This window comes from Saimiri boliviensis, chromosome 16 (genome assembly GCF_048565385.1).
Source record: "Saimiri boliviensis isolate mSaiBol1 chromosome 16, mSaiBol1.pri, whole genome shotgun sequence".
Lineage (NCBI taxonomy): Eukaryota > Metazoa > Chordata > Mammalia > Primates > Cebidae > Saimiri > Saimiri boliviensis.
In genome coordinates, this window is record NC_133464.1 from 78,157,519 (window position 1) to 78,177,434 (window position 19,916).

General features: G+C 43.8%; 1 protein-coding gene across 1 annotated transcript in view; it reads right to left on the minus strand.

Annotated features, from left to right (window-relative positions):
- ALOX5AP (arachidonate 5-lipoxygenase activating protein) overlaps positions 1 to 14,679 on the minus strand; it is a 54,541-nt gene extending 39,862 nt beyond the window's left edge. The window contains exon 1 of the mRNA XM_003919708.4: positions 14,308 to 14,679. Coding sequence (XP_003919757.3) covers positions 14,308 to 14,435 — 128 coding nt within the window. The 5' untranslated portion in view covers positions 14,436 to 14,679. The remainder of the gene's footprint in view (positions 1 to 14,307) is intronic.
- Positions 14,680 to 19,916: the final 5,237 nt, after the last annotated feature.

Sequence of the window (19,916 nt, forward strand, 5' to 3'; positions counted from 1 at the left end):
AAGAGCATTTCAAAAACTTTTTTTCACTGGGCACAGTGGCATGCACCTCTAGTCCCAGCTACTTGGGAGGCTGAGTTTGGAGGATCCCTTGAGCCCAGGAGTTCAAATCCAGCCTTGGCAACATAGCAAGACCCTATCTCTAAAAAAAATAAAAAATATTAAAATGTTTGATGTTTAGTTAGCTCAGTAATACTTTTCACTTAGAAGTTAAAGTGACTTTCATAGAAACATAAATAACTTTATTTAATAAGGGTTTAACAAAGGAATTTATATTAACCAAACTATGGCATGTATGGATTAGAGAATCTCCTGACTTTGTATATCAGAAAGGTTAGAAATATCGAACGGTAGAAAACTCTATCGCCCATTCTTTCTACACAGACAAGCAATGCTGCCTTCAGAGCCAAGTCAAATACACAAATACCTTGTTATATATCCCTTATTACTTGGTTTCCTTTGGTCAGTAGTTTTAGTAGTTAATTAATAGGACCAGTCATCTGTGACTCTAAGATAAGGTGACCAGATATCCTGAACTGACCCAAATAATAAACAGATTCTACTTCTAGAAAAGAATCAGTGAAATAACTATAAATTGCCACTGATCTCAGATCATCTTCCATCTTTGGCCAGAAGCCACCCAACTATGCTTTTGGATTACCTGTTCTATCCCACAAGAGAGAAAGTAAGCAAGAAAAAGGCATCTGAAGGAAGGCACTAAACATAAATGAGCTCAAAATAGAAGCCAACAAGTTAGAAGATAGGAATTTGTTTGATTCTATTAGAAATCTGGAGAAAAGGCTTTATTAAATCAGCTCACTGTGTAATTAATCCAAAGCAAAATCCTAGGGACCAACTACTTCAAATCAAGAGAGGATGGAATGATCCTACTTAAGTCTGGGTCCTAGAGCACTGGAACAGGACATACTGGGACAGGAACCCCACCCTAGGTGAGTCGCAATAGCCAACACTTGTTAGACGCTCACCTTTTGCCCAGAACCATGCTAAGCATGCCACATCTCAGTCCATTTTGCCAAGATAGAAACTGAGGCTCACAGTAACTTGCCCAAGATTACCAGCTAGCAAACATTGAAAATGCAAAAAGAGGCTAAATCCTTTTCCTGGTCTAACTTTCATAGGTTCTGCCACAGGCTCTGCTCCTCTCACAAATTCTCAAAAAGTTGGTATGAAGTATGGACACTCTCAATTATCAACATACAGTCAGCAAACTAGCAATAGAGGGACACTTTCTCAACTTGATAAAGAACATCCCCAAAGAACCTACAACAGTTAGCATCATACTTACTGATGAGAAACTAGAAACTCCCACTAAAATAAGGAACAAGGCAAGGATGTCTCCTTTCATCACTCCTTTTCGACATTGTATTTGAAGTCCTACCTAATGCAATAAAACAAGAAAAGGAAAAGTACACAGATTAGGAAGAAAGAAATAAAACTGTCTTTGTTCACAGGTGACATGATTGTCTATGTAGAAAATTGGATAGAATCAACAAAAAATCCTGAAACTAGTAAGTGATTATAGCAAGATTGCAAGATACAAGGTTAATATACAAAAGTCAGTCACTTTCCTATATGGCGGCAATAAGCCAGTGAAATTTGAAACTAAAAACACAATGCCGTTTACATTTGTACCCCCAAATGAAGTACTTAGGTATAATACTAATAAAATATATACAAGATCTAGATGAGGAAAACTGTAACACTCTAACGAAAGAAATAAAAAAAAAACTAAATAAATGGATACATGTTCCATGTTCAGGAATAGGAAGACTTACTGTTGTCAGGATGTCAGTTCTTTTCGATTTGATCTATGAATCAATGCAATACCAATCAAATCCCAGCAAATTATTTCGTTTGTGTCAACATATTCATTCTAAAGTTTATACAGAGAGGCAAAAGACTCAAAATAGCCAACACAATATTGAAGGAGAAGAATAAAGGTGCAGAACCGACATTATCTGACTTCAAGACTTATTCTAAAATTATAGTAATCGAGACATTGTAGTATTGGCAAAGGAACCGACAAACAGATCAATGGAACAGAATAAAGAGCCAAGAAATAGAGCCACTCATAAATATAGTCCACTGATCTGCGACAAAGGAGAGACAGCAGTACAGTGGAGCAAAGGTAGTCTTTTCAAACGGTGCTAGAACCACGGGAGAACCACATGCAAAAAAAAAATGAATCTAAAAAAAATGAATCTAGACACAGACCTCATGTCTCTCACAAAAATCATCAACATATTAGTCTCTCTGTATTTTCTGCTTCTTGTGTCTCTTTAGCAATAAGTTGTTGGATTTGAAATAAAATACGATCTTACCGAATTTTCAACATGGCCACTCTATTTAAATGTGTATGGTGAGAAGAGTTCCGAGTAATTTGTTGCAGTAGTGATCCAGGGTTTTACGCTGACCTACCAAAGGAACGGTAGCGTTAGAAACGGTCTTAGTCCATTACCTGAGACTGGGTAGTTATAAAGAAAAGAAGTTTATTTGGCTCATGGTTATGCAAGCTGTACAGGAACCATGGCACCAACATCTGCTTCTGGCGAGGCCTCAGAAAGCTTCCACTTATGACAAAAGGAAAAGAGGAAGTAACGGGAAGCCAGCTTGTAGACATTACATGGCAAGAGAGAGGAAGCAAGAGAAGAGGGGAGAAAAGAGCCAGGCTCTTTTTAACAATCAGTTCTTGCAGGAACTACTAGAATAAAAACTCACTCATTGCTGTGAGAACAGCACCAAGCCATTCATCAGGGATCTGCTCCTACGACCAAAACACCTCCCACTAGTCCCTGCCTCCAATATTGTGGATCTAATTTCAACATGAGATTTGTAGGGGACAAATATTCAAACTATATCAGATACAGTTTTACAGGCCCAGATCCTAAAGAGGATCAAATGACATCTAGGCAGGAGAACTAAATGTTGTATCTCCTCTATGTTCTTTCATTTATTCACTCATTCAACAAATACTGAGCATATATACCATGTGTCATGCACTGGCTTGATACCAAGCAATGGACCCAGTTAGTGTTAATATTAGTTAGGATTCCGTTCATTTGCGTATATATTTTTGCAAAAAAAAAAAAAAAATAGCAATGGCTTAAACACATAAGCTTTCATTTGCCTCTTGTTAAAGGAATTCCAGGGGTAGGCAAGCCAGGGCTGGTGTGGTCCAAGGTGAACAAGAATGCAGGTACCTTCTTTCTTTCTGTTCTGCCCATCATAAAGCGCATTCTGCCTTAACATCCTCCGATTGCCTGAGACAGCTTTGAAGTGCCTGCCATCTGCACTGCATTTTAGGAAGCAGGAAAAAGAAAGAGTAAGAAGTAAAATGAGGAATTATCTCTTCAACCAGCTTTCTTGGAAATCCCATCCTTCAATTTCCACTCTTTCTTATTGGCCAGAACGCTGTTGCATGGCCATTGCTAGCCTCGGAAAAGATGACGAATGTAGTCGGTCCGCTGGGCGCTTTCTGCCTTGAATAGACCTTGGAATGAATGGGAAACGTTTTGGGTAGTCAACTATCTCAATCTTTTTTTATAGAGGATATCAGGGAAATCTTAGCAGAGGAAGTGGTGTCTTGGCAAATACAAAAGGAAAGAAGAAACAATATGAGCAAAGATCCTGAGCAAGGGAAAGTCACCATAAAGTTGAGGAACCGAAAAAACTTGCATTTAGCTGGAAATCTGATTGAAAAGATGATGTGGGAGGGGTTGGGGGACCACATCACAAAGGGCCTTGCCCATTCCATTAAGGAGTTTCGAAATGATCCTGGAGGCAAAGAGAAGCCACTTGAGGATTTTAAAAGGAGGAGTCTCACAAATGGGTTTGCGTTGTAGAGCACTCTGGCTACGGTGTGGAGCACAGACTGGAGAGACCAGCAGGGAGACAGGGAGAGCAGTTGGGGTCTGTTCGTGAGTTCTGTTCCAGAGAAGAAGAGACGGTGGATTAGACTGGGGGGGTGGCCGTGGCTTACAAGTTTGTGCATTAAGGGTCTGTTTGCTTAATAGCTACAAGGCTTAGTGAGGGGTGGAGGGTAAGGAAGACAAGTCAAGAATAGTGCCCAGATTTCTGACTTAACCAGATGAATGTCAGGGCCACTGCCTGAGAAGTCCCTCTCAAGACCCTTTGGCTATCCTCATTCTTACCGTATTTGGTTGCGGTCATTTGGGAATGTAGCTGAAGCTCTCCGTGCCTGGCTGACTTAGGCTATTCTGGAGTAAATGTTTGATAAACACCGTAGCCCCCAAACAACCCATTTGGCGGTTGGATTAAGACATGGCAAAATTAATCTGATATAGACGTATGTGTATTAAAAATGAATACCCATCTCCTATGGCCTCCTGATAGAGAAGAGAGAAGTGTGTTTGGCTAGCGGAGAGAAGGAGCCTGGGGCAGGATCGATGAAGAGTCCGCGAACCCTGTGCAATGACTGGAGAACTGAACGACAAGCTTCATTTCCCCCCATGTGAGTAGCCATGGGGTCCCCAGGTCTAGCTTAGGGATGCAGTATCCACACCTCATCTTGGGACTGAATTACAACCCTTTCAATCAAAGAGCCTCTGTGCCCACAGAAAAGTGGGGAGAAAAATTAGAAAGGTGGTTGTGGCTTCCAGAAAACGTTCTCAGGGTATGGACAACCCTTTCTCTTAGGGATGAATAGGAACAAGAGGTTTCTTTTTCTGTTTCTTTTTATTGACAGAAATTTTGCAACAAGCAAGGAAAGAGGACACTCAGATTAAATGACTGGGCATTCAAATATTCAAAAGTTAAGTTCCTTCCCCCAGCAAAATTAGCCTGACCACATTAACAGAGCATATATTGCATGAAAGTGGTTAAGTTCCTGTTTTCCGTTTGAATAAACTGGCTAAAAATATTGTTGTTTGTGGTATTAAATGGATTTCATAACTAACACAGGATGTGGCTAAATTCATATTACTATGATAATTTTAATTGAATGTTCTGACTCCTACTTGTTTGTCAACTTTTAGCACTGCATTAAACATAAGGTTCTAATGGTATAAATATGAAATGCTCACATTCCCTTATGACTGTGATTATATTTTGTTATCATTCCTGAATGTTATATTAAGTCTATTTAAAAGATATCCCAAGAGACCCTTATATGTTTACTACATTAGAAGAAAAACAGTTGTTCTCATAGATCCTGAGAGATAATACAATCTACATTGTGTATGAAGCTTGCTGAGAACCACTTAAAGCTCCTTCTAGGTGGCCAGAGGGTTTAAGCAATCTATAGCATCTGGCAGCGTATGGTATTAGAAAATTAGAAAAAAATGCCAATCACACTTTCCAAATGCAAAAGCATATTTAAAAATTATCCTCTGGAAGCCGGAGGCAGTGGCTCACACCTGTAATCCCAGCACTTTGGGAGGCCAAGGCTGGTGGATCATAAGGTCAAGAGATTAAGACTACTCTGGCCAACATGGTGAAATCCCATTTCTACTAAAAATGTAAAAACTAGCTGAACGTGGTGGCATGCGCCTGTAGTCCCAGCTACTCAGGAGGCTGAGACAGGAGAATTGTTTGAACCCAGGAGGTGGAGGTTGCAGTGAGCCGAGATCATACCACTGCACACTAGCCTGGTGTGCAATCTCAATTTAAAAAAAAAAAAAAAATTATCATCTGAGGAAAAAAAAAAAAGGCAACAGAGCATTTGAACCACAGTCATACTTTTCTCAGGCCGTGTTTGAATCACACTCACGAATTCAAACTGACATGAGTTTCTCAGCAAAATATCCCGACCCATAGCCTCTCTCACCTGGAACGTGTCTATAGTCTCACTTCTCTAGAAGAAGCCAACGACCTACGACATAGCAAAAGATGACCCTGGGCAATCAAAATAGATTAAACAGAGAATAGTCGCTAAACAGTATGGACTCTTGGAAATGCCCTAAACAGCCTGGTCATTTTATGAAGGATTGTTAACAAGCTTAGTTCTCTGAAGTCTATACCTAGAGCAGATAAAAAGCAAGACAGTAAAGAGACATGAGAAGTATAAAGAAATACTGGTTGAACACAGCTAAATGCAAGCAGCCTTAAGCACATTATTTAATCTTTATGACATCCCTATGAAGAGGTATAATTATCCCATCCTCAGACGACGGTACTGAGACAGAGAGAGGTCATACCATGTGAGTACACCATGTGCATGCAATGAAGCTAAAATCCTAGCCTAGAGAGTCTTCAGCATATGAACAACAATGACTAACTTTTATGGAAGGTTTTCTAGGTATACCAGATGCAGCACTTGACATTCTTATGAAGAACTTTAAATTAACCTCCATTACTGTCACCATGCCATAGATGAGTGAATTGAGGTGTGGACAGTGTAAGTCCCTTTCCCACCATTGCACAACTAGCTGACAACTGAGACAGGACTCGGACCTGGTCAATATGATGCCTGAGCTCATGGGATTTCAGCATAGCCTGCACTGCGCTGACAGGAAAATGAGATCTCTGGAAGCAGGCACTATGGCAACAGAAGTGGCGACTTGATGGCAGAACTCAAAAATAAAGCTAGGCAGGCCAAGACATCCGAAAGACGCTGCTGTCACTCAACATGAAGGCTGCAGTTTGGATCAAGGGAAGATTGTGAGAAATGTACCCATGTTCTCCGTGACCTTGGGGGAGGGAATGTCCAGGTGGTCAGTGGTCGGCCACGTGCATGGCAGGAGAGAGCTGTCCTAACCTCCAAGGTCAGGGTCTTACAGGAGGTGTGGAAGCTTGATTGGGCAGCTAGGGCTACCCTGATCCCAGCTCCTGATGTGACCTCAGCTTCCAGTGTCAACCCCGTGTTTTGATCCTGAGCTTTGTGGAACGGAGAGAATAAATGGCCTTATTTGAGAAGGTGGCCAGGATGGCAGGTTCCAGAAAAAGCAGTAGGCGAGAGGAACTTTCAGAGAAGAGGCTGAAGCCACACGAGAGTTTGCAGTTCATGGGTGAGTATTCCAAAGGGCACAGTGAATGGGTTTGCAATGGAGAAAAGGATGGAGGAAGGGGGCAAGGGTGGGTCAGAGACATGGGGAGAAGAACTGAGCAATAAGGCAGTGTGTAGTCGATACATTTGCAAGTATAATAATCATAGATACGCATATATATGCATATCTGTAATAGGTTTTCATCCACAGCTCCTGGCTCAAAAGTCCCATAGCCATTGCTACAGTTTTTTATTATAATGTTGAGTGTGTTAGACTTCAGAGGCAGGCCTCAAAAACAGAATCTCTCTGACCTACTCCCCCGACCCCTTTCACCTGCCACTCAAGGCAAGACTCTAATCTTGCCCCCACCCCACTTTTGGATTGTGGGTCTTAGGACCCTCCCCAGGGAAGGTCTTGCCCTATACCCTGAGGAAAGAATGCAGGCATCTTGAAGCTTCCATACAAACCCAAGAGGACCAGGTTGGGGAGCTGAACATGTGGAGGCTGACAGGCAAGGGAAGGAGAACTCACTCATGTGCTGAGAGGGTGGGAGCTCCTGCGCTAGGGACCTTTCCAGACCTTGTCCTATGCATCTCTTCATCTGCCTGTCTATTTTTATCCTTTAAAATATCTTTCACGAGGGATGGATCCAAGATGGCTGATCACTAGCAGCTCGGGATTGTAGCTCCCAGTGAAAGCGCAAAGAAGGAGAGGACGCCACACCTTCACATGAATTCTTGTTGCTCACGCACCAGGAGATTCCCAGCAGAGGAGCCCCACGGGTCGCCAGCGTGACTCTTGTGACCGGCGAGGCGGTTTTGCCGGCGCCTCGGAGCGTTGGTTCTTGGTGCAGAGTCAGAAAAGCACCATCAATCTTAACGCCGCTGATTTAGTCGGCACAGTGGGTTGCTCAGATTTCGGCGCTGAGAATCAATAAGTTGGACGTCCACTCAGAAACCCAATTACAAAGACGGTAATTATAAAGACCACATGGATAAATCTACAACGAAGGGAAGAAAACAGTCAAAAAAGGCTGAGAATACCCAAGATCAGCACGCCTCTCCCTCAGCAGGGAATCCCAGTTCCTCATCAGCAACGGAACAAGGCTTGATGGAGAACGAGTGTGTTCCAATTACAGAAGCAGGCTTCAAAATGTGGATAATAAGAAACTTCTGTGAATTAAAAGAACTTGTTCTAACACAATCCAGAGAAACTAAGAACTTTGAAAAAAGGTTTGACGAAATGTTAACAAGAATACACAATTTAGAGGGGAATGTAAGTGAATTGATGGAGTTGAAAAACACAATACAAGAACTACGTGAAGTATGCACAAGTTTTAACAGCCGAATTGATCAAGCAGAAGAAAGGATATCAGAGGTCGAAGACCAACTCAATGAAATAAAACAAGAAGACAAGATTAGAGAAAAAAGGATAAAAAGGAACGAGCAAAATCTCCAAGAAATATGGGACTATGTGAAAAGACCTAATCTACGCTTGATAGGTGTACCTGAATGTGACGAAGAGAATGAATCCAAGCTGGAAAATACGCTTCAGGATATTATTCAGGAAAATTTTCCCAACCTAGTAAGGCAAGATAATATTCAACTCCAGGTAATACAGAGAACACCACAAAGATATTCCTCAAGAAGAGCAACTCCAAGGCACATAATCGTCAGATTTACCCGGGTTGAAATGAAGGAGAAAATACTAAGGGCAGCCAAAGAGAAAGGTCAGGTTACCCACAAAGGGAAGCCTATCAGACTTACAGCAGATCTCTCAGCAGAAACCCTACAAGCCAGGAGAGTGGGGGCCAATATTCAACATCCTTAAAGAAAAGAACTTTCAACCCAGAATTTCACATCCAGCCAAGCTAAGCTTCATAAGTGAAGGAAAAATAAAGTTTTTTTGTGAACAAGCAAGCACTCAGAGAATTCATCACCACCAGGCCTGCTTTACAAGAGCTTCTGAAAGAACCACTACACATAGAAAGGAATAAACAGTATCAGCCTTTCTAAAAAAATACCAAAAAGAGCATCAATATAATGAAGAATTTACATCAACTAATGGACAAAATAGCCAGCTAATATTAAATGGCAGTATTAAACTCACATATATCATTGTTAATTCTAAATTTAAATTGACTAAATCCCCCAATCCAAAGACAGACAGACAATTTAGATAAAAAACTAAAACCCATCAGTATGCTGCATCCAGACCCATCTCACATTCAAGGATACACAAAGACTCAAAACAAGGGATGGAGAAAGATTTACCAACCAAACAGAGAGCTAAAATAAATAAATAAAAAGCAGAAGTTACAATTTTTGCCTCTGATAAAATAGTTGTTAAAGCAACAAAGATCAAAAGAAGCAAAGAAGGACATTATATAATGATAAAAGGATCAATGCAACAACAAGAAGAGCTAAAGATCCTAAATATGTACGCACCCAATAAAGGAATACCCAGACATATAAGACTAATAAAGAGACTTAGACTCCCACATAATAATAGTCGGAGACTTCAACATTAATATTAGACAGATCAATGAGACAGAAAATTAACAACGATATCCAGGACTTGAACTCAGATCTGGAACAAGGAAACGTAATTAACATTTATAGAACTCTCCACTTTAAATATACAAAATATACACTCTTATCAGTACCACATCATATCAACTTAGAAGTTTAAACGAAATGTTGGTTGGCTCCTTGTTTGTTATTCTCTTCCCTCATTTTCTTTCATGTCTCCATTATTAAGGACAATTATAGGCATACCCATATTTAGACCGCATTCTAGCCCGGGCAATAAAGCAATACCCCCATTCTCTCTCCCTCTTCCTCTTTTTCTTTCTTCCTCTTCTTTATTCTTTTTGTTATTCTTTTTTTCTTTCTCAAAAAAAATAAAATAAAATAAATAAAATATCTTTCACAATAAACTGATAGCTGTGAGCCACTCCAGCAAATCAATCAAATCCAAAGAGGGACGTGGGAGGAACCTGAACTTGAAGTGGATTGGTTAAAAGTTCCAGAGGCCAGCCTTCTGACTGGCAGAAGGAGGGTTCAGTCTTGAGGATCTGACACTGTCTCCCAGTAGACAGCGTCAGAATCAAATTGGAGGACACCAGTTGGTGTCCACTGCTTGGGGTTCTCCCCCGACACCTTTGCTCACAGAAGTCTTCTGCATTGATGATTGTTGCTATGTTGCTGTAAGTGAAGGGATAAAACTCAATTTGGGAGTTTTTTCAAAAACAGTAATAAAGAATTTAACCTAGCCGGGCGCGGTGGCTCAAGCCTGTAATCCCAGCACTTTGGGAGGCCGAGGCGGGTGGATCACGAGGTCGAGAGATCGAGACCATCCTGGTCAACATGGTGAAACCCCGTCTCTACTAAAAATACAAAAAATTAGCTGGGTATGGTGGCACGTGCCTGTAATCCCAGCTACTCAGGAGGCCGAGGCAGGAGAATTGCCTGAACCCAGGAGGCAGAGGTTGCGGTGAGCCGAGATCGCGCCATTGCACTCCAGTCTGGGTAACAAGAGTGAAACTCCGGCTCAAAAAAAAAAAAAAAAAAAAAAAAAAGAATTTAACCTAGACCCAAAAGAGGCCTGGCTTCTGCCATCGGCTTCTGGGAGGTGATCTCTAAGGCTTTGGAATGTCTTGCCTGCCAGAGGTGTCTTCATTTGCCTGGGGACACTGGGTCATGATGTCTGGTTTAGAGTAGGGACTGTGAGTGGTGCGTAGCAGTGGCAGGTCTGGGAACAGATCAGCCACGTGGGCAGTCAGCTGTGCTCATGTGACAGAGCCACAGCAAAGACCCTGGACACCAAGGCTTCCCTGGTGGGGAACACTACCTGTGCGTTGTCACACATCAGTGCCAGGAAAGTGGCATTGTCTGTGACTCCATGAGAGAGGACCGTGGGAGCTCCGTGTCGGACGCTTTCCTGGACTCTGCACTGTGTGCTTCTTCCTTGGCTGATTTTAATCTGTATTCCCTCCCTATAAGAGATCACAACTTTCAGTGAGTTCTGTGAGATCTCCCAGCGAATTATCACAACCCAGGGTGCTCTGGGGAACCCCTTGAACTTGTAGTTGGTGTCAGAAGTCAGGATAGTGTTTTGTGGACTGTGTCCCCTCCCACTTTCAGTTAGCTAAAGGTTCACAGGCCATCACTGACTGACTGTACAAGGGAGGATGGCTCATTGCGGGAGTGGGGGTTGGGGCTAATATTTTAGACAATGACTAAGGAACACAGAGCTGCAAATCTAGGTAAATGGACCCCCTTAGTCTCTTAGAACAACACTTCTCAAACGCTAATGTTCATACAAATAACATGGCATCTGATAACATTCAGATTCTGAATCTACAGGTCCAAGCGTGGTCTGATCTGCATTTCTGATAAGCTGATGCAGCTGCTCCTCGGAGCACACATTGACTAAAAAGGTCTTACTTACATCAGTGGTTTCCAAATTGTGTTGCATATTAAAATCCCCTAGGGAGGCTCTAATTATCCTCATTCCCAGGCCACAGGCCATTTAGGGGTATGAGGACAGGTGTCGCTTTCCTTGTCGCTGCGGTGTTGGCAGGTATAGTCAATCAAAGCGTGCGGCCAGGTAAAGCTGTGCTCGTGATTGAAAAATGCAAGCTAACCACAGAGGTCGAGAGGTTTTTTAAGAGGATTGGGAGGGGCCAGGTGTGATGGCTCACGCCTGTAATCTCAGCACTTTGGGAGGCTGAGGCGGGCAGATCACGAGGTCTGGAGTTCGAGACTAGTCTGGTCAACATGGTGAAATCCCATCCCTACAAAAGATACAAAAAGTTAGCCAGGCATGGTGGCATGCACCTGTAATCCCAGCTACTCAGGAAACTGAGGCAGGAGAATCACTTGAATCCAGGAGGTGGAGGTTGCATTGAGCCAAGATCACGTCATTGTACTCCAGCCTGGGCAACAGAACGATATCCTGCCTCAAAAAAAAAAAAAAAGAAGGTTGGGAAATACAGAAAAGCAAGCCTGACAAAGGAACAAGTAGCTCTGCAGGGCATTCTCCGTGTCCCTGGGGATCTCTTCCTCAGCATGCGGTGGCTATCATCACCACTCTGCCACAGCCCTAGTTGCTTAGTTACTTAGCCCTAGTTACTTGCAGGAACTCAGCTCTGGAGCCCGGGCTCAATGGCGGGAGTAGGCAAATGCTTGCCCAGACTCAGCATTGCAGTGATGTTCTTTCCAGGCCATCAAGTGCTGATATTTTACTATGACTATATATTTTTTTATCACTTTGAATGCTGGATTTGGTAGCTAGGAAGGGACCACCTTAGAGGTCAAAGGGCCACTTGCCTGAAAATAAGGTGCAAAAAAAAAAAAAAAAAAAAAAAACAACCAGAAGCCCAAGGGGATGCTCATGTCTTATGAAAGGAAACTCTATGGAGGGCTTTTCAAAATGCCTAGGCATCTGAGCACATCCTCATGAGAAAGACCTACCCAGCACGAATGTGGTCTCCACAGGGGTTCAAGAGGAGCCGTGGAAAAGGCAGCTGGGGACATCTCCTGGGGAATGGGCCACTTCCCATCGCCTGGGAATGGCCTGGTCCACTTCCCTCCCCATAAGTGATTCCCTGCCTTCCCATCCCACCTGTGGGCCTCCGAGGTTCAAACTACCTGCTGCCTCTGCATGCTGTGGACATACAGGCAGCCAGGCTGGGGAGCAAGTGACAATGGGCATGCGGATAACCGTGGCTCCCAGGGCCCCAGAGGCACTCACCACCTTCACTCCGGCCACTACAGTGTGGCAGAAGTGTACTCCCAAAGCCATAGTGTTCATTATAATAAGAAGAAAATTAACATACATTAAGTGCAGTAATTGTGCCAGGCACGGTACCAAGCGCTTTGTACCAATGTCTTATCTAACGTGGACAAAACCCAGTAAGACAGGTATTATTATTATTGCCCTTTTTACAGATGAGGTGAAGTTTTGAGAGCCCTGGAGCTTGGCCATAATTACGTGGCAAGTTAAAGCCAGACTCCAAGGCCTGGAAAACCCAATTGTTCTCTGCATGCCCAGGGCACTCAAGCAACCAGTCCAAGGTCACCTAGTGACCTTGAGAAGGAGCAAGGCAGTAAACCCCAGCGAGAGGACAGGCCTCCTATGTGTTGTGGTGCCCCGGGACCCATTAGGAAATGACCTGGCCGTGGAGATGACCCCTCCCGAGCCAAGGGATAGATTCACAGAACCCTGACACAACTCAAAGCGGGAAGCGCAGTGCTACGCTTCAGTAAGTAGTGGGTAAGTGGCAGGAATGGAGTTGCCCACAGAGGAAAATGAACTCTGTAGCAAGCCCTAAGTTTCTTAACAGGAACCAGAGGCTGTAAGCTAAGTAAAGACATTCACAAGTGCCCAGGGTGTGACGGCGCAAGCTTAGGGGAGACCGGTAGCCCTCTCAGAGGATGCGGACGCTCCTGAAGAATGGCCTACCAACGTTTCCCACGTCTGGGATCTTCTCCTCCCCTTTGAAGCATCCAAGAGAGCCATCAGCAGGCTGGAAACTAGGCGCTGGGTCCCGGCCCATGAACCCCACACACTCCGGCTCCCACCTCCCACCTCCACCAAGTTCTCTCGCCAATGGCCACCTCTCCTGAGCAGGAGCTGGGGGAAGGCAGGGACAGCAGGGAAGAAGGAATGATGTCCCCAAAAATGGAGCGTCTGCTCTGAGCAATGATGGGATCCCTCTGGCTCCCTCTCAAGTGGATGACACCTCACATCGACACTTCAGGTCTCCTGCTCCTGGTCCTTCGCCCTCGGACTTGGAAATCCTCTCATTGAGGATGGAGACAGCTTTTTCCTACCCGAGTGCCTTTCTCAGGAGAGAGTAGAAAGCATCACCCAGCTTCTTCCTCCAAAGGCACAGAGAGATGCTCTCAGCCTTTTGTGAATCCGAGCTCTCCACTCGGGCCTTTTCTTTGAAGGTTAGCATATCCATCACAACCCCTAATGCTTATTCAGCATCTGTTCTCCAAAGAGCAAAGGCTAGGACTTACCTCCATGGGGACTCTTTCAGAGAGATCACAGTTACTTTATGCAAGGCAGAGAGTTCCTTTAATGGTTGCTAGGAGTCTGAGCCCATAATTCAGATTTATGGAACAAAATTCTAGAAGAAATTTGGTTCAGAAACAGGTAGAGCTTGATGTAGATCCTGGGGCCACTCTAGCTTCCCAACACTGCTTCTGGAAGCCTCGGTTCTTATAAACCACTGAACATGGCCCTGAGCCCAGGTCAAATTTGTTGGAGGCATGGTAGAAGATACACACACACACACACACACACACACACACACACACACACACACACACACCAGCACTGATGGCTTATGTTCCCAATGTGCCCCGAGCTGCCTAAGGATTTCCCAAATTCAGAAGTTTTCAGAGCCTTCTGTGTACACCAGGGAGCATTATGGTTACATGTGAGTGTTTTTGTTTCCATTGACTTGAGCTGTCCAATGCCCGATTCACAGTGAATTCAGCTCTACAGAGTTCTTGCAGGGTTGTCCGGATGTGGCAGCGTCCTCCTTTTCAGAGAGCTCTGGAACAGGAGGTGAGAGGACACACGAGGGGCAGAGGCGGGGTGTAGGAACCAGGCCACGAAGAGCTACCCCTCGCTGGAGGCCAGGCCCTTTTAGCCCCGTGTTTGCCAGAGCTGTGACCCCTTCACCTCTATATGCCCAGATTATGGAAGCAATTTCTGTCCCTTTTTTGAGTACCTCTTGCCTCACCAACCCTCCCCAGATCACACACACCCCAGACAAGGATGGGGGCAGGTACGGTTTCCAGCTGTGACACTGGGGGCAGTGCAATGTCAGAGGGCCAGAAGTTACAACATTATCTCACTCATTTCCTTGTACCACGCAGGGAGGAAGTCCCGTAGACTCAAGTCTGTCGAAGGACCGTGTGGACACTTCCTCTTTCCTGACCTTTATGTCACTCCGCTTGACCTAACCTCCTACCCACGACCCCTTCTTCAAGTCCCCGGGGCCTGATGTCCCGGCCCAGTCCCCTCCTTGGGAAATTAATCCTTCCCTCCTCTACTACCAGTTCAGCAGCCCCCAGCCCAGAGGATGTTCCTTCTTACATCTTGGAAAACCCAGCATTTCAGGCTCTGCTCAAATTCACACAGAGCCTCTTTTGCCGAGCCTTTGCTAAGTCAGGATTGGAGAAAACGGAAGGTAAAAAGGAAGATTAATGAGCTCATGCACATCAGCATGGCCAGAGAGAAGTTGGCTTTAGGCATATCAGAGCCAGGACCCAAATACCCCCGGATGCTCCCTGCCTACAATCCTGTGACTGTGTGGGTTGACTTCATTGTCTCCAGCTAGAGCTGGGTTCTAGTGCAAGCCTGACGGAGGTAGTGGGTGTTTTATTCCAGTTCAGACTCCCCAGCAATGAGAACTGCAACAGACATCCTCTGTTGTTATCTAGAGAAGCACCAGTCAAGTGAGACTTGAAGGAAACATATCCCTTCTCGCTGGACATGGTGGTTTGTACTTGTAGTCCCAGCACCTGGGGAGGCCGAGGCAGGTGAATCACTTGAGGCCAGGAGTTCAAGACCAACCTGGGCAACATGGTAAAACCCAGTCTCTAATAAAAAAAAAAAAAGTACAAAAATTAGTCAGGCATGGTGGCACATGCCTATAAACCCAGCTACTTAGGAGGCTGAGGCAGGAGAATTGCTTGAACCCGGGAGGTGGCGGTGGCAATGAGCCGAGATTGCACCACTGCACTCTTGCCTGGGTGATGGAGTGAGACTCTGTCTCAAAAACAAACAAACAACAATGACAACAAAAACCAAAACATGTTCTTTCTGTTAACATCGCTTTGTTCCCGGACCTTACAAAATGATCATCCTGGCACCTTGGTCCTGGCTCATCTTACAAACTCCAGGACTAGTCTGTCTTTGAAACTGTTATCATCTGAATTTTGTCCCCAGAAAGTATGTCTATGTTCTAACTCCTGGAACCTCAGAATGTGACATTATTTCAAACAGGGTCACTGCAGATGTCATCAGTTAAGTTAACATGAGGTCATAATGGAGTTGTGTGGTCCTGTAACCCATTATGACCGATGTTCTTATGAGAAGAAACACAGAGACAGGCACACTGGGAAAACGCCATGTGACAAGGGCCAAGGCACACCGAGGATTGCTGGCAACACCAGAAGCTGAGAGAAAACCATGGAGCAGCTTCTCCCCTGGAGCCTTTGGCAGGAACACAGCCCTGCTGACACCCTGATTCCAGACTTCTAGCATCTAGAACTATGAGACAATACACGTCTGCTCTGTAAAGCCTCCCAGCTTATAAGACTTAGTTGCGGCAACTCTAGAAATCTAATACAGCAGCCAATATGGTGGCACAGCTCAGACTGATTCTCCCCTGGGTAGAAGATGCTTGTGTTTCACTTCATTCCACCAAAATGGAAAATCATTTTGGTTGAGGCTGCTATGCTCTTGCTTGGCTACTGTCACTCCACTCACTGTCTTCTAGAAACAAGGTTGACATGCTACTCAAGACAAAACAAACGACTCAACAGCAGGCAGTGTAAATGGATTTACAAGTACTGCAGGCAAGAGCTGATACAATATCCTTACTGGAAACTTGAGCAAAAGCCTGCTGTGAAGCACGGTAAGACTTCAACATCAGTCAACCTGCTGCAGTCCGTCATGCTGTCAGGAAGCAAATAACGGAAAAGGCTCTGAGCTCTATGCTATGTTCATGGACATCTCTGGGGCCCAAACATCTGTCATAATGCTTCCTCCTGCTTTGAGTGTCTAAGACATTGATTAATTTAAGGTATTAAGGACATAGGTACTGTTCAGAGATTCAAATTATGCAGATTTAATCAGTGGACTGAATAAGTGACTGTTGCTGATGTTGTAAATGGGTTGCCCAGTAAAATACAGGGCCCCCAATTTAAATTTTAATTTCAGACAAACAATAAATAATTTTTCTGTATCAGCATGCCCCAAATTCCCTTTTTTTTTTTTTTTTTTTTTTTTGACACAGAGTCTCACTCTGTCACCTAGGCTGGAGTGCAATGGAGCAATCTCGGCCCACTGCAACTTCTGCCTACCGGGTTCAAGCGACTGATTCTCCTGCCTCAGCCTCCTGTGTAGCTGGGATTATAGGTGCCTGCCACCATGCCTGGGTAATTTTTGTATTTTTAGTAGAGACAGGGTTTCACCATGTTGGCCAGGCTGGTTTCGAACTCCTGATCTCAGGTGATCCACCCGCCTCGGCCTCCCAAAGTGCTGGGATTACAGGGGTGAGCCACCGCCCTAGCCAGAGTGTCATTTTTATTTGTGAAACCTGGCAACTCTACCTGCAGGGCTACACTTAGTCTCTACTACTGTGCGTTTAGAGCTGTCACAGGATGTGACGGCCGTAATGAAAGCCTTAATGGCACCATCTGTTGGAAGGAAATGTTACATTTCCAATGGCCCAAGAAAAGCCTTCCATTGTGAGGCTACATTACCACATGCCGCATAATCGTACAAAGAACACAGCATTTTGATGTACTAATGTGTGGTCTAAGAGCAGAGGGAGGAGGACATGCTCCCCAACTTCACACACACATGAAAGTGGGAACTATCAGAAATGGCAGAACTACAGAAACTGTATGAAATCAGTTAACATAAACATCGACACCTCAGTCAGGGTTCTATTCTCTTTGGTAGTAGCACAATACACACGTTTTTCAAGACAGAAAACAAATAATATATGGCCTCTCTTAAGATGGTATCAACTCCACCTCTAATAGTGAGTCTCTCTTAAAGAAGGTCCCCAGGAATGGGGGTGGCATTGTGGATGAGGGGGGTTGTGTCATTTTCTCTGATACAACTCACACCATCCTGCATGTCCCTTGCCAGATTGAGAAGCACTGATCTAAAGTGAGCTGAAGAAGTAAAAGACAGTAAAAATATATTCTCCATGTTTTCTTCTGTTGTCCCTCTTCTACTTTAATAATACATCTTGGAGAGAGGTTAGGGTATGTAATAGAATCAAGCTACTTATCCATCTTGTAGCATCCACACTATTTAGGTAGGATTGGCTAACCCGAACCTCCAAGAGTGGGTTCTAATTTGCCCATGCTGATAGGTAAAACCCCACCCCTTGGCACAGTACTGGGTTCATTAATGCAATCAGTGCACTGTGTTCTTCTGGAATGTGCCCCCTTAAAAATACTCATCACCACCAGTGACCGTGTCGTCTGTTCTGGTCAATGAAAGATAAATGGAATTCTGGTTGTTGCCTCTTGGAAAGGGTTTCGTGGTTTTTGCTTTTGTTTTTTACGTTTTCTCCTGTTTAAAGGGGGTAGACTCATTAGGCTCATTAGCCTGTTTCTTTCTTTCTGCCAGGAACTAAAATAGGATACCAAGGGTGGAGGTACCATTTTGCCACCTGGAAAACAAAATCCACACAGCCAGAGGAGACGGAATAGAAGGGTGAAAGGAGCCGGGGTCTTGATGACTCCCTTGAACAACTTCACCAGTCCTGGTCCATCTAGCCTGAAAAAATCGTAATTATTATAACCCTATCTAATCAAAAGAGAAGAAAATTGGCATAAAGGTAGACAAATAGAGAGACAGCACAAAACAGAGAGCCTTGAAATAGACCTCTACTGGCCATAAAATTAAAACTCGATCTACTCTGCCAGACGTAGTGGCTCAGGCTTGTAATCCCAGCACTTTGGTAGGCTGAGGTGGATGAATCACTTGAGCTCAGGAGCTCCAGACGAGCCTGGGCAACATGGCAAAATCCCGTGTAAACCAAAAATACAAAAAAATTAGCCCAGTGTAGTGGTGTGCACCTGTGGTCCCAGTTACTTAGGAGGCTGAAGTAGGAGGACCCCTTGAGCCCAGGAGGCAGAGGTTATAGTAAGCCATGACTGCACCAGTGCACTCCAGCCTGGACAACAAGTGAGACCCCGGGTCAAAAAAATTAAAAAACCACAACCAAGTTGATCCACTGAACTTAACTCAAAAGTAAACGTTTCCACTCATCAAAAGACATTATTAAGAACATAAAAAGGCAAACCACAACTAGGAGAAAATTATTCACAATACATTTATCTGACAAAGGGCTTTTATTCCAAAGATATGCACTCTTATAAATAAAAACCAAAAGACAAACCAAGAAAAATACAAACAACCCAATGTTTTTAAAGAATCAGCACAAAGAGTTGAATGGACATGTCAGAGAGGAAAGTGTAGAAGTGGCTGATGAGCTTTTGAAAAGGGGCTCGACATAATTAGTCATCAGAGAAATACAATTATTACAACCACAGAGATTTCACATCGACTGGAATGGCTGAAATGTTTAAACTGGCAACAGGAAATGCCTGTGAGCACGTGGAGTAGCTAGAACACACATACGTTGCCATTGAGAGAGTGAAATAGGACAACCACTTTGAAAAACCGTTGTGCAGTTTCTTATAATATGAGATGGGTACCTATTTATTATCCAACATTCTACGTGTAGTTATTTACCCCAGAAAAAGAAAAACATGTGAAAGACTTGTACCTCGATGTTTTTTAACAGCTTTACACATAATAGGTAAAAATTGCCAACAGTCCAAATGTTCACCAACAAATGAATGGATGAACAAACTGTAGGATATTTATGCAATAGAACACTAGGAAATACAAAGGAAAACACTACCGATACATTCAATAACATGGACGAATCTCATAAGCATTACACTGAGCCAAAGGAAGCTTCATATAAAATTGGATTCTGTATTATTCCATTTATATGACATTCTATTATAGAAACAAGCAAAACTAACATATAGTAAGAGAAATCAGAACCAGGGTTGTCTGCAGAGAGGAGCTGGGATTGACAAGAAAGGGATAGGACATCATTTCCTACGGTGATAATATTTTTCTGATGGAATGGTTTTATATAGTTATATT